Source organism: Podarcis erhardii (genome assembly GCF_964252035.2).
Source record: "Podarcis erhardii genome assembly, chromosome: 6".
Classification (NCBI taxonomy): Eukaryota; Metazoa; Chordata; class Lepidosauria; order Squamata; family Lacertidae; genus Podarcis; species Podarcis erhardii.
Window position 1 is genome coordinate 48919383 of NC_138510.1, and position 14342 is coordinate 48933724.

The following is a 14342-nucleotide window of genomic DNA, read 5'->3' on the forward strand; positions in this document are numbered from 1 at the left end:
AGAGCCGGCGAGTTGTCAGGGAGCTCACAGCAAACCAGCAACTGCACTGATTTAATAACAAACACAGAGGGGAGCAGAAGATGTACCTCTACATCAGCACAATCTTCGTTCTGCTTGGATCTCCAGGAGGTGTGAGCAGGCCTTTCCAGCACAGCTACAGAACCCATGTTTTGGCGTGTGTCTCCTCCCCCCTCTCCCTCCAGGTACCAGGCATATTTTTGACAGAAGATGCAGGAGCTGCTGACACAGCACTTTGCCTTTTCATCTCCTAGTCTGTGATTTGGTGCTAATAGTACGAAGGAGAGGGTGGCCTGGGAACAGCCAACTCCTGGGAGACAGAACGTAATTGGCCTCTGTGTTTTGAACATCTGTTTGCAGCCTACTAAGTTAGAGAGTTGCTTCAGTGAAAGTGATAATGGAACACAGAATGAAGCGTTTGCTATTATTAATCCACAGACCCAGGGGGCCAGCTAATAATAATAATAATAATTTGTAAACCCACCTGGCTGGGTTACCCCTGCTCCCTGGGCAGCTTCCAGCACACATAACAACACAATAAAACATAATAAATTTTGGTGTATGAGGTAGAAAATCTAAACTCCACCTGCTACCCCACCCTGGATGCACAAACACACAGTTAGATTTATGGTCAACTTCTGTCATCAGCATTTAACTATTAAACCACTGGTAATTTACAAAGTACTGTTTTATATTTATTCAGTTTATTAGTCACCCACAACAAGGCCTCAAGTCAACTTATGGTAAGGGACAGGAATGCCTCAGGTCTTAATACTGAACTGCACTGGACATCCAGAGAAGTTTTCCCCTTAGGATGTCACCATATGGGGCTTTCTGCTGCTCCCCATTTAGTGTTTTCACCTCATCAGAAGATGTGCCTTAACAAAGTGCAACAGCATGGAAGGCATGGGCAGATTCTGCATTTCCAACACACCTTGCTGGCCATTGACATGAGTTTGCAGCCACTTATTGCAGTCGGCCTCTAGCTCTAATTGGCTTTTTTCACAGCCAGGATGTCCTCCTCCAGCAAAGGTCTGGGACATGTAGGCAGTGGGAACAGCATGCTGGAGAGCTTTTCTGACCTTTCCAGTCACAATTATGGGCCTCTTCTCATTGGTGATTTTGAAATCCCATGCTAGCAAAATAGCGGCAGATTTCTTAAGCACAGTTTCCAGCTAAGCTAATTCAAGATTGTTTCTCCTCTCCTCATATGATGCCTGTGCTTTGAGAGTTTTTGACTTTTTAAACCAAGGATAAATGATTCATTATCCTTCCTCTCCACCCCACCCCGCTCCCACATCCTGGATTCAGCACGGTTTCCATGCATGACAGTCACTTGTCACTTGAATCTCGATTTCTATTACAGAAGTCATTCTTCACAATTCCAAATGTGTTTGGCACATTGGGTGTACCCCTTTGCTTTGAGAGATGTTAGTGCACAAGTAAATCATGCTATGCATCTTCCAAAGGGCAAGTTTAGTACATCTCAGGCAATGGGAGAGTTAAGTAGAAGCTACTCAGTCAGGTAGCTGATGTGCTTTCATAATGAGGGGGTGCATGGAATCAAGCTAGCTCCTCCTGTTCAGATACACAGAATGTGAAGGAGAAGACTCTGCTTGCTCTAGAGATAAATGCAATTGGCTGGGGGCTCCACTTCCCCCACTGGAGGTAGCAAGGTATCAGGGGGAGTGATCCTCAGCTGTTGCTTGTTGGAACCGTGCCAGGACTGAGCAAAGTGATAATAGCTCTAGGGAAGTAGCAAAGTGGGAGAATAGTTTCCACGCATCCTTCTCATGGGTGCTGCTTAGATGGATAGGCAGATGAGGCAGTGACTCTGAAGCCACCTGGGAGCAATCCCCACTTGCCACCCATTGCCACATCACCCACCTGCTCACCCACGCAAGCAGTACAAGTCAGAAGGAAGCAAATAACTGCCTCTGGAGCTTTCCATTGTGGATGTGGATGTTCTGCACTAGCCCAGCTTTCATAGGCATGCCTGGAAGCTGCAGCCAATTCTCGTGACAAGCATGAAGAGGGATCTCCCGTTCTTGCCATCTGTACTGACTTCTAGAACATACACAGCCGTGGGCTTGACTTTGTGCATTTTCTTCATCGTGAAGGCAGTGAGCAAGTCAGCTCTGAAATCCAATGGCAATCTGCTGAGCCATTGGATAGGATGTCAAAGGAGGCTCTTTTGTGGCCTCACTGTGCCCCTCAATCTGTATCACACACATATTTTTTTATAATTTTGTTTATTCATTTTCACTTTTAACATTTGTCATCGTACACAAATCTTAATCATTTTACAAGTAGGATTCTCAGAATCCTCGGACTTTCCTCCACCCCTCTGTGGTTTCCCCAGATATTCTTTTCAAACGGCATCTTATCATATTCCCCATATTTTCTTAAATCTCAATTTTTATCATAATTCTCGCTTCATTCAACCTGGATCTCACATAAATGGCATGGCAGAAAACGGGACAAGTGGTCAAAGTGTCATTAAAATGGAATATTGTTGTGTGAGACAGCTTGACACTCCTGGATATGTGCATATTTTGCAACAGCAGCCACACTCGAATTCTCAGCAGTCTCCTCTCAGTACCAATGGTTTGGTTGCATATTGCATAATGCTAATGTTCAGCAACCCAAAACATGGTTATGTGGATTGACCTGACCTTGGAAGGCAGCCAGGGTGTTGTTGGGAAGCTTGGCCTTGCCCTACTGACCCATAAAGAGGCAAGCTGAGACTGACTTGGCTGCCTTGCCATTCTTGGATTCATCTACCCCACAGCCCCTGAAAGAGAAGCAGGAAAATACTGGATGTAGTAGGCTGGCTAACCATTTCTGCACAACATCATTTCACATTAAATTGTATCACCCCTGACTTGACTACCTGTTTCTATTTGTCCTGTATCTTCTGTGATCCTTTACCGTGAACCTGCTGCTGATCCTAAATTTCTTCTTAGTCCTGCCTATTTCCCTCTCTCCAGCGTGGTGTAGTGGTTGAGAGCGGTAGACTCGTAATCTGGGGAACCGGGTTTGCGTCTCCGCTCCTCCACATACAGCTGCTGGGTGACCTTGGGCCAGTCACACTTCTCTCTGAAGTCTCGCAGCCCCACTCACCTCACAGAGTGTTTGTTGTGGGGGAGGAAGGGAAAGGAGAATGTTAGCCGCTTTGAGACTCCTTAGGGTAGTGATAAAGCGGAATATCAAATCCAAACTACTACTACTACTACTACTACTCTTCTTCTTCTTCTTCTTCTTCTTCTTCTTCTTCTTCTTCTTCTTCTTCTTCTTCGTGTTTTAGGGCCAGACCCTCTCTTGCCTCTGTCCTTTGATGGAGAGTTGATCACCATGTAGGTATTGGGGCTCAGAGTGGGTGTTCAATAGAGCAAGGTACATTATATTAATAGCCACACTGGTGCTGCTGGAAGCTGATCAGGCTGACTCTTGCTCACTGAAGGCAAGTGCAGGATAAATCCCCCTGCTCTTCTGGGGGAAACAGCATCAGGCAAATCCATGTCCTCGGACTCTGCAATTTTCTTAATCAATGCTCTCTCCAGCTGGTAGGGAGAGACGTTGCCTCACTTCGCTGTCAGTAGCTGCAGCTGCGATGATCCGTCATCTCTACTCCTTTGCCACCTACCATCACTCTGACTGCATGGTGACCAAAGCCTGAACGTGAGGCTGGTGGTGGATAGACAAAAAAAGCCTTGCTGAGCCTCAGAATGTAATCTCAGCCCTCCAGTTGGAGCAGGAACTGGCAGAGTTTCACAGCAGAAGCAGGGCATGGCTCTCAGAATTTGGCCACAGCCTATTTCCCCCTCTTTTCCTGTACTGCTGACATCACAAAAAGAGCAGCAAAGAGGATAGGTATATAATAATATGTGTAACCCTCTTGGAGCCCTCTTTAAATAGGAAAGGATATGAGGTACCGTAATAAATGACATGGAAGCAGACTGCATGCCACAGTTTGTTTGAACAAACCAGGATTTAAACCTGGTTCCCTTCAGCTGTCCTTACTAGCAGGGCCTTGTGGGCACAGTGGTGCCTCAGGTTAAGAACTTAATTCGTTCTGGAGGTCTGTTCTTAACCTGCAACTGTTCTTAACCTGAGGTACCACTTTAGCTAATGGGGCCTCCCGCTGCTGCCGCACGATTTCTGTTCTCATCCTGAAGTAAAGTTCTTAACCCGAGGTACTATTTCCCGAGGTACTGTTGCCGCTGGTCCCCAAAATACTATCACTTTGGCCTCTGCTGTTCCGTATCAGATCACTTTGACTCAGACTGATTCAATGAGATCATTTGCTTATGATGAAACAATCCTGTGTCTACCCTTCTTCATACCTGTGAAATACAGGACAGTCTCATGTCCTTGCAGGGTGGAAGGAAACCCAAACTGATTAGAAATTGCTGCTTTCCAGATGTGTCTCTGAGCCATGGCTCTTTCAGAGCATTTGGGGAGAGGAGGAAGGAATATTAGAGTCAGGTTCTATAAAAGTTATCAAGGAAGCTGCATCTGTATAGGAGGGGACTTGATCACAGTCTCTGTAGCTGTGGCCCCCAAACCAGGGAATACAGGGGAAGTCCAAAGGTTTAACTGTTCTTAGCAGCCTGGAAGAGGCTGGAGCGGTGAGCTCAACCTCGGCATGGCAGCAGTGAGTCTCCAACTTACGTGCAAACATTAAGTTGTTAAGTTGAATTCCAGAGCCCGGGTCGAACTTTTGTCAAGGTCACGGCGTGCTTGATCATTGGCAAGCGTGCAGATTCTGTCATGATGTTATCTCTCTGGATGCAATTTCCCTCAGAGTCTGTAGCGGGTTTTCAAGAAGTGAGAATTTTTGTGGGGTGAGTGCTTATGGACAAAAAGCAGGGTTCTGGAGAAACACAGCCAGAGGTTTCTTCTCCCCAATACAGCCAGATCAGCCTATTGCCTGCTGTTAATGAGAGGCTGTTTGTGAGCTAATAAGGCAACTTCACTGCTAGACATCTCTGAGCTCAGTGATTTTGACATGGGATCCAAGAGGGTCCCATTGTGAGCCCAGGGAGAGCAAGGGCCATATTGGAATTTCCATTTTGCACCAGGGGGCTGATTCACTGTTCAGTAGCTTAACTGGGAGGATATCTTGAGTCATTTGCCATTATTTTATTAGGTTGAGGTCTGAGTCACACACATGCATGTAATTGCTCAGTATATCTTTTTGCTCGGTTACTTACCACGAACTCAAAAGGTTGCTATTTGAGCTGACATGTGAAGTGACATGAAAGCCCTGCCTTTCTAATATTTGATCTGCAAGCATAGTTTTGATCATGTAAGTAGTTGCTTGATGTAGCAGGAACCAAGCAAGGAACCAACACATGGGAAACTCAACATGAGACTAGACTGCAGCTTGCACTCACTGGCATCTGGTATGTTTTCAAAAAAGGCCTTTCCAGCTTTTCCCACTCCAGCTGATTATGGGATATGCAGAAGAGCCTCCACACAGAGCTGGTCTAGGCAGCCACCTCAGGTGGTGGAATTCTGTGGGGCAGCACCCACATGGGGGCCCCACCCACCCATGCCATCACCACCAGAGAAGAGAGGAGAAGCAGTGGCTTCTGGTAAGATCTTGTGAGTGCTGTGCAAGACCTCGCAAGAGTTTCACAAGATCTCACTTGAAGTCGCAGCTGCCTCATGATCCTGGTAAGTGAGGCTTTGGCAGGGAGAGTTGGGACACCTTTCTGTTTCATCTGTTTAACCTAACTAAATGTATTGAACGTTTGTGTTGAAGGCTATGATCCCATAAGTGTCCTGGTCCAAAGCTGCACAGAGCTTTGAAGCTAGTAACCGCCATATTTAGGACAGGAAATCAGAACCAATTCCAGTCTATACTGTTGCATTGGATGAACAGGAAATGATGCAGATAGAGAGAGCGCGCGCACACAGAAGTACAGAATCAGTAGGAATTGAAGTTTTAGGCGTCTTTCTTTCCTTTCCCCTTTTCCAGGATGGGAGCCTTTACATTGCATTCCAAAACCGGGAAGCCTATGCCATCTGTCTCCAATGGGTAAGTCATGCCGAAGCCTCTTATTCTCCTACCCTAGAAATAACTCTGTTATTTTTTATCATAGGTTGGCTTGTAGGCATATATTAAGGAACCAAGTGCTAGAGGAGAAAGTGGGAGGAGAAAGGCTGTTAATTCCAGCACTGACCTAGCACATTTCACCCACTGCTAAATATAAGCATAATTTGCAGAAAGAACACCAGTCTTTCTTACACAATGGTGGTACCTCCACATGGTTGTCCTACACCATTCTGAGCATGATGCTGTGGGCTGGAGTAGATTTTTCACTTTGCAGATGGGATTCCACATTGCTGGAGAGAACTATGTTAGTGCTATCATCCCCACCCCTGTTCAGATGATATTTCCATTGGGTTTACACACAACCGAGACCAGCCCATTGTTTCTAACACTATTTTCAGTGTTAGCAATGCTTATGTCATCAATCCTCATAAGAGCACAGCACATATGGCTGACTCTAGGTAACAGAGGAAGAAGAGAGAGATGTGTAACATTCAAAGCAGGTACTGCCAAACATGGACGGTGCAAAAAGGGGCACTCCAGATTCTTCTTTGTCCTTGATACATCACAGAATCAGCCATAGGCTCAGAAGTAGATTTGTGCCTTATTATTTTATGTAGGCATTTTATTTCATAAATTTTATGCACCTTGAGATTGCAAAAAACAAAAACAAAAAAAACTCAACGAGGTTTACAATGAGATTATTATTTTTAAAAAAAACAATGAAAAACAACTATTTAAAACATTAAAAAATAAAATCAGCAGTACACTAAAAACAGATTAAAACACACTGGATTGAGCAGGGATTTTTTTAAAAAACTTGGATAATTCATATCTAAATGCATTTATTTATTTATCAAACTTTTCATAGCAAGAAAACTTCTTATGCAGTTGACAAAAGTATAAAACATTTAAAATTACTGATAAAAAGTGGTGAAAGGGTGCAGGCAAACACTCGGTTCTTAACAGCACACTAACCTAATTGTGATCTTACTGCTGCCTAGTTATGGGGCATACTTATGCTTATATGTGATGTCAGGAATGGGCCAAGTAGAGACATGGCTGCTGAAAGCAGGATTGAAAACACACACATACGTGCATCAGCTGGTGGGTGTGGAGTTTGATCCTGCTTGCTTCAGGCCGGCCAGTGAGTTCCTGTTGCAAACTGGCTGGCAATACCCTTCAGTAAGCAGGATTAACATTGACCCACACATTAGCTGATGTGCAGGGAGTTCAATTGCACTTGGTCAATGTCACCCACCACCTCTTTGGGCCAAGTTTGACAGGTGAGTGGGACAACACACCTATCAATCACATGGCACCATTGTGATGCTAGATGACTGACAGATGGCCTGGGTGGGGGTAGGGGAGATAAATGAATGGCCCATTGGGTCAAAAAACTTCCCCAGCCCAGTTTCTCTTCCTTCCTTTCTGGCAGTGGAAAGGTAGGATAGAACTGAAAGGTATATAATCATGTCTCCTGCATATTCCAGCAACCATCGCTGCTGTCGCATGTAGTAGTAGCCATGCATACTTCCCTCCCAGTAAGGTGCTGCAGTTTCCCCAGTAGAGCCAGTCTTCATCGCATTGGTTCCTTTTATTTCTCACATATTTATAAACCTGAAGAAATTTGTCCCAAGGCCACACACATGTGCAAAACTGCACTACTGTCATATTTCTTTTTAATAGAGTTAGTGTGTACACCAAGCAAGGCACAGATTTTCACACTCTGCCTTTCTATCCTGAAAGAGCCTAGTTAATCTGGCATGACCCCAATGTATGCAAATGACCCCCCCCAAAAGGGAAATGAGATGTGGGGCACATAGTGAAAGAGGGCAGTCTGTAACCAATATGAATCACAATTGTAGAAAAGACGATGGGGATACCTTCTTGCACAGAAAGAGCCAAGGAGATCAGCCCACATAATTCAATTAATTTGCATGATACGGGACACTTATATTAAAATCCAGATTGCTCCAGACATGTGGCAAATCAGTGGTCTGACTCTATTGTCCCAAGGGATGGGCACATCTGTAAACTTTAGTTTCTCTTGGTTTCTCATTTTGCCAACCTTGATTTCAGTTCGCCACATTTTCACATGTTTGAAATGTTTTTAAGTCCTCATGAAAAACCAGTGTTTTAGTCTGAATTTCTCCTAATGTGTGCACATCTTTGCAGTTTTGTCTAATATACACATTTCCCAAAGGAAATTTCCCTAATGCAGTGCATTTTTGTATGCCGTTTTCACAGATACATTCCATTGTACACACACTTTACCCTCATATTCTGCATTTCTGTACACAGTATTGGCCTGGAGAACTACATTGCAAAATTCAGAGAAGTGCAAATTTCAAAGGATGACTGTGTTTCAGGTCCCATATTGTTTCTGAAAGTGTGGATTAGGCAGATTCACCTTTAAATGCAAAGTAAATCAAATTTATCCACCAACCCTAATTGTCACTGCCACAAATTAGGACTTCATTCCCTACTCCTAGCATGAGTGGTGGTGCTCAAAACTGCAACTTGTGTTCATGGGAAATTGTTCAGATGACCAATTTGCTATATGCACAACAAACATTGTGCTCAAATACCTACTTTCTCCTCTTGTGCAAGGAGCTGGTCAAGAACTGAAACCATAATTAAGGTAGCCCATGGGTAATGTCGTTTTTGGAATTTCTTTTACAAAAATTTGACGTCTGGGAAAAGGTCACATCAGTTGCTTACTGTCTTACTCCTAATTTCCAAACCCCATCAAACAAATAAACTTGTCATCTGGCCTGCAGGATGAATTCGTTTTGAGTGATCATTACCCAGCAGGGCTTCCTGCTCTTGTGGAATTGAATGGACAGAATGATTGTAAATCACAAAGCTGGCCAAAATTGTTCTATTCAAAGATGCTGACAGTAAAAAGGAGGGCGGGGGGGGGGGTTTGAAGTAAACCTCTTTTCTTAGTTTTGCTCCATGGTGAGTTGTGTCTCTCAATGTCCTACTTACTTGTGCACTCAAAATAAATATTTCAGTTTGTCTCAAGCTGCAGAACCAGTAGCACAAATCGACCAAAAACTTCATCTTTTCATCTGGGGAGGAAAAAACCCTTCTTGGCTTCTCCTTTATTTTGCCACCTTCAGAAATGTTTGCGGATGCAATTCAAAGTACACTTATCAGGAGTGAATCCCAATGAACACAGTGGGACTTACTTCTGAGTAAGCATGCACAGGATTGGCTGAAAGTGGCTGTTCAGTTGGACTCTTTTATTTATTTATAATAGTTTAATGTTTCAGCCTCCAGCAAAACTTCCCAGACAAAAAATAAAAACCAACAGCAACCAAATAAATTAAGCAACAGAATCACAGCCCTAATGCAGCAGGGCCTCATGTTTCAAGCTGGGGCTGAGGATAGATCCCAGGTCTGAAAACCACCGTAGCAAAATGCTAGTCTTTGAACATGGGAAGCCCTAGCCCATATTCCCATCTAAGCTTTCTGCATGATCTTTGGGAAGTTAGACTTTTTCCAGCCAGATAAAGCTGGAAAACTACTTACACCTGCAACTAAGACTTCAGAAAGGCTCACTGTAATCGTTATTGAGCAGTTTCAACAAGCTTCTTTGACGTTGCCGTGTGAGCGCTAAACAACTGATTGATGCTGACAGCATGCCTTCACAGGGGCTCACTGCAGTTGCCAATCAGCCTATAGTGCAGCCAATACCAGGGGGACTTGCTGGCAGCATCGATCAGTTGCTTGCTCTTTCTTCATCTTCTTCCCAGCTGCTGAACCATTTTCTTTCTTCTTGCAGGGGGATTCCAGGGAAGAAATGTGGCACCATTATCCTGTCTGCTGAGGAACTGGGTAACTGCCGAGTAAGTAATTCTCTGCTCTTTGAGCTTCTGGTCAGGCCTCTGCTCCTGAGGGAGCAAGGGAAGCTCCTGTCTGCTGGCGTCTTTAGTTCAAAAAGCCAAAGAGCTCTAGGGATAATCATATATAACAAGGTGTTTTCTTTTCTAAGTCCTTACCATACTTCATGGCTTGTGAAGATCAGCTGTATAATAATGCAGAGTATGGTGAGAGAGGCTGAGACACAGACAAAGTAGATACCCTGACAATTATTCCATGCAACTGTTCATCTCATTTCAGTGCTCCTACAATGCATGCTGGCTCGTACATTTCTAGCGTTGGCACACAAAATTTCTCACCCTTGCAGATGGTATGCTGGCATGCCAATTCTGCCTTGTATCCATCAACCCACGGGCTGGCAGGGTGTCATGAGGATCGCACCCCAAAGAAAACTGTCCCCGGGGTGACGCCCACCCCCCCAGCCCTGCCCATGTTACGCCTCTGAGAACACTGAAATGAGGTATTGGACACATGGTACATGTATGTGTATGTACTGTAGAGCCTTGGTGGAACAACGTGTTGTGCAGTTGGACAAACTGTTCAGTAAGTTCTCAGCAGAGACCAGAATAGTTGTAATGTGGAAATAGAAAATGTGCAGCTCTGGAGAGTCATAAGGTTGCAATGAGAGATTCCACTCCCTTCAGCTCTTTATCGCTTATGGTGGGGGTGGGAGTGGGGAGACTACCATGTAAGCTCACTGTCTGCTGCAGTTTCTGGACAAACACTCCTCTCAACAGCTCTCAGAGCAAGAACCGAGATTACAGCCAACGTCAATGGCTAAAGTGTGGTCACAGCTGGAAGTTAAGAGTTCAGATTGTGTACTAAAGGACAAACAGGGGCAGCAACTAAGAAATCATAAGTGTGTGGAAAGATTTGCTGTGCAGAGAAATGCATCTGATGCCTTAACCATTAGGGATGCAGTTTCTGGGTAGAGGTAGGTGGGTGTCAGAACACAAATGAATATCTGTACAGCGTTGTGTGGATGGAGTGTTTGTCTGTGTCTGCGTGGCATTTGTATGCTGCCTAATAGTACAAAGTTGCCTGGCAGTTTACAATGAATAAGTAAAAAACCCATTGAAATACAAAGTAAAAATAAACCATTAAAGCCGGAACCTGCAGAAATGCAACAAAGCAAAACTTGTCAGAGTCAATACACACTCACTCAACATTACTGGGTGATCTCCAGCCAGTCACACATTCTCTCAGTCTGATCTACCTCAAAGGGTTGCTGTGAGGATAAAAGAGAGAAACCCATGTGCAATAATATTTGGAATTCCTCAAAGGAAGAGCAAGATAAAAATGTAATGAATCAATGGCTGACTCATTGGGCTTCCAGCACAAATCTGAATCTCTGCCCCCAACTCTATCACATTCTAAAGCAGAAAGCTGTTCACAACTGAGTTGACTTGCCATACAAACCTGCCACTGGGCATGCCTGTTTGCTAAAATGTTTTCCTCCTTTCATAAGGGTCCTTTCTCCAGCCAGCTCCATCAGAGGAAATGGCCACAGAAAATTTTCTGGATTATCTGTCCTGAAGAGGTTAATGAAGTAAAATCAGGTTTCTTCCAGAGGAAAATCTTACATCTGGATCAAGGTTCTTCCTAGCATTCATGGTCACAAATTTGTTTTGTGAAGGGGAGACAAGAGAAGAATGGGCAAGGATGGCAAGTGACAAGCCTATGCCTGGTTGAACCCAGCTGTCAGGTAGACAAGAGTCAAGTATCAGCCCCTGACAAGCGTCAGAATCTGTCCACTTGCTTGCTGCTGGTGTTGAACAGAACAGAACAAAACAGAACAGTTGGTGTATAACTTTTAAGAGAAAGACAGGACTGCCTAGAGACTAAACATCAGCAAAGACAGATTCTTTCATTCCCTTTCTCTCCCACATACAGAAATGAACACAAACAGTATCACTACATTTTTGTTACCTTCTCTCGCCCACACAGCTGACGTCTGCAAGAGGGAAGGAAATCCTATTTTTTCTCCTACACAGACAATTACAATATATTTTTAAACCCCCTTCTTCACACACCTATGTTGAACTTGCACAGCTAAAAAAAGACATACAGACCAACTCTTTCTCACATGTTCATTTGAGGATTTGTCTTTCTGTAGGCAGACTTGTGCAGATGGATGCACCATACCAAATACTTACATTCAAACAACACAAAGTGTTTCACACTTTTTGCTCATGAACATACAGCACACAGACCCCTCCAGCTCACGAGACGTGCACTGTCTGGTTAACGCAGGCTGTTTGTGACACTGATGTCCGTTCAGAATTTCGGGAATGTGCTTGAATGCATCCAAAGCAGCATACCATCTGTTGTGCCATAAAGAGAATTTAATACTCATTTCGATCTGAAAGAACCGAGACAGAACCAATTAGCTCTGCATGAGCCGTTCTGCAGCCTGCGCTAGAATCTGGTTTAACTTTTCCCTCTGTGCTGAGGATAGTATGGGAATGCATCATATGCGATTAATTGTGCTTCCACTCAGTGACATTGTTCCTTGGCATTTTCTGCACCATCACCCCAAGGAATGCTTGTGTTCCCCCCTGATTTTCCAAGAGCCTTGTCTTAACCCACCCAGCACTTTCTTGCCTCCCTCCCTATCTTATCCTGAATGCTGATAATGGGAAGCCACACTGAGAAGAGAAAATCAAACCTGCATACTCCCTTGTTTCTATGGATCGGGGAGTACAGCAACAGTCGTACTGCCTGAGCACATCCCACTTCTCCAAACTGTTACTATTTCAACATACTGTAAGTGATCAATGGCCAATTTCTTATCCCCAGCTGGGAGAACAATTATTAGACCTTGCCTAGCTAAGCTACTATTAGAGGCCACACCTCTGAGCCATGAGATCATTGCTCCTCCTTCCCAGAAGTTATGGATGTGTGGATCGGCCATCCCATTGTGAGTGGTGCCTGCCAAGGTAGAAGGAATGTACTTGCATGCTGTTTTTTCCTGGACAACCCAGCTTTTGCTCTCTGCTCCAGAAGCAGCATGCAGGACACCATGCATTATCTGGTGGACACCCCATGGGAAGTGATGACATGCCCCGAGACCTCTGCACTGTTCCATTTTGACTTTGTCCCCAGATCAGGAGCAGCTTGATTGATTCTTGAGTGCTGTTTTTAGCTTGATCAGGGAGCAGTGCTGCCAAGGATTAGCGCTGCACAAAGGAGCAGGTGACCTCTGGCTGAGCATCCTGCATCACTTGAGAGCCTTTTGAGCATCTTCTGCTCTAGACCATCTACCATGGTCTTCAAGGATAGTTTGCTGCTGACCATCTCAGGAGGCATCTTCTAGGACTGTGGTGAAGATTCTCTCCCCTAAACCAGTAAAGCCATTGGACCATTGTTGGGAAATGGCTGAGATCAGGGGTTGCTTAAAACATTCCACTCCCTACTCTTATCCGCACAATGCATCACCTGGTGGGTTTCCTTATCCCACCATCTGCTTTTGCTGCTACAAGCACTAATGATGTTGGTCCTGTGGGAATGTTCAGGGAGGCAGGAGAGAATATATTGTTTAATAATATCCTTCCTAACTTGTGCTAGCAAGTTCTATAACTTAGCAGAGTTTTACATTCCCCTCTTAAACGCACAGCAGGTAGCTGGTTGCACGCTTGTTTAAGCTTCTCAATATAGATTCCTGGTAATTTCCCTTATATCTCCCTCTTAAAAGAATAGACACAGCACAATCTTGTGTAAAGTATATAAAATAAGTTTACTCACACATTCAGTTCACAGATGGATCCCTGAAGGCAAACTTAGTTACAGAGTATATACATGTGGAATCTATCCCATATGGTAATAGTCCCTTTGTCCTCTGTTGGCCAACAGAGCATCTCTAGCTAAAAAGCTGCTGGTCCTACGACGAGAGGAAGTGAGAGAGAGGGAGTGTGCAGCATGCTATGTCCTTTTGTGTTACCTGGGCAGGTAAGGTCACGCCCACCTCTAGCCACATGCAAGAGGAAGTATGTCCCAGTCAGGAGGTAAGAGGAAGTTTTCTACTGACTGGACCAAACATTCCCCTGCAAGTTCACTCTAGGAAAACCAGGAATGTTATACTTTACTGCTATTTATGTATCACATCCCACAGGTCCTAGCTTAGAAAGCAATGCTTTTCAAACTTCCTTTAGGAAGCATGAGAATGTGCACATTGAGTGGGGACAAGGCAGCCATTTAATTCTTGGAAGAGTTGGCCTGTCTCTCTACCCTGGATTTTTGCTGCCTTGTCCCCACTCTCAAAAAGTATTGGGTACTTATTAACAAACCATGATGCCAAGACAGATCAATGGGAACAAGAGGAGGGGGGGGCACATGACAAGGCAATAGTGACACACCTGGGACAGAGTTACGA

At 44.4% G+C, this 14342-nt stretch overlaps 1 protein-coding gene across 1 annotated transcript in view; it reads left to right on the forward strand.

Moving 5' to 3' along the window:
• CPNE5 (copine 5) overlaps positions 1–14342 on the forward strand; it is a 129562-nt gene that overhangs the window by 57264 nt on the left and 57956 nt on the right. Inside the window, exons 6-7 of the mRNA XM_081866438.1 lie at positions 6005–6064; positions 9873–9936. Coding sequence (XP_081722564.1) covers positions 6005–6064; positions 9873–9936 — 124 coding nt within the window. The remainder of the gene's footprint in view (positions 1–6004; positions 6065–9872; positions 9937–14342) is intronic.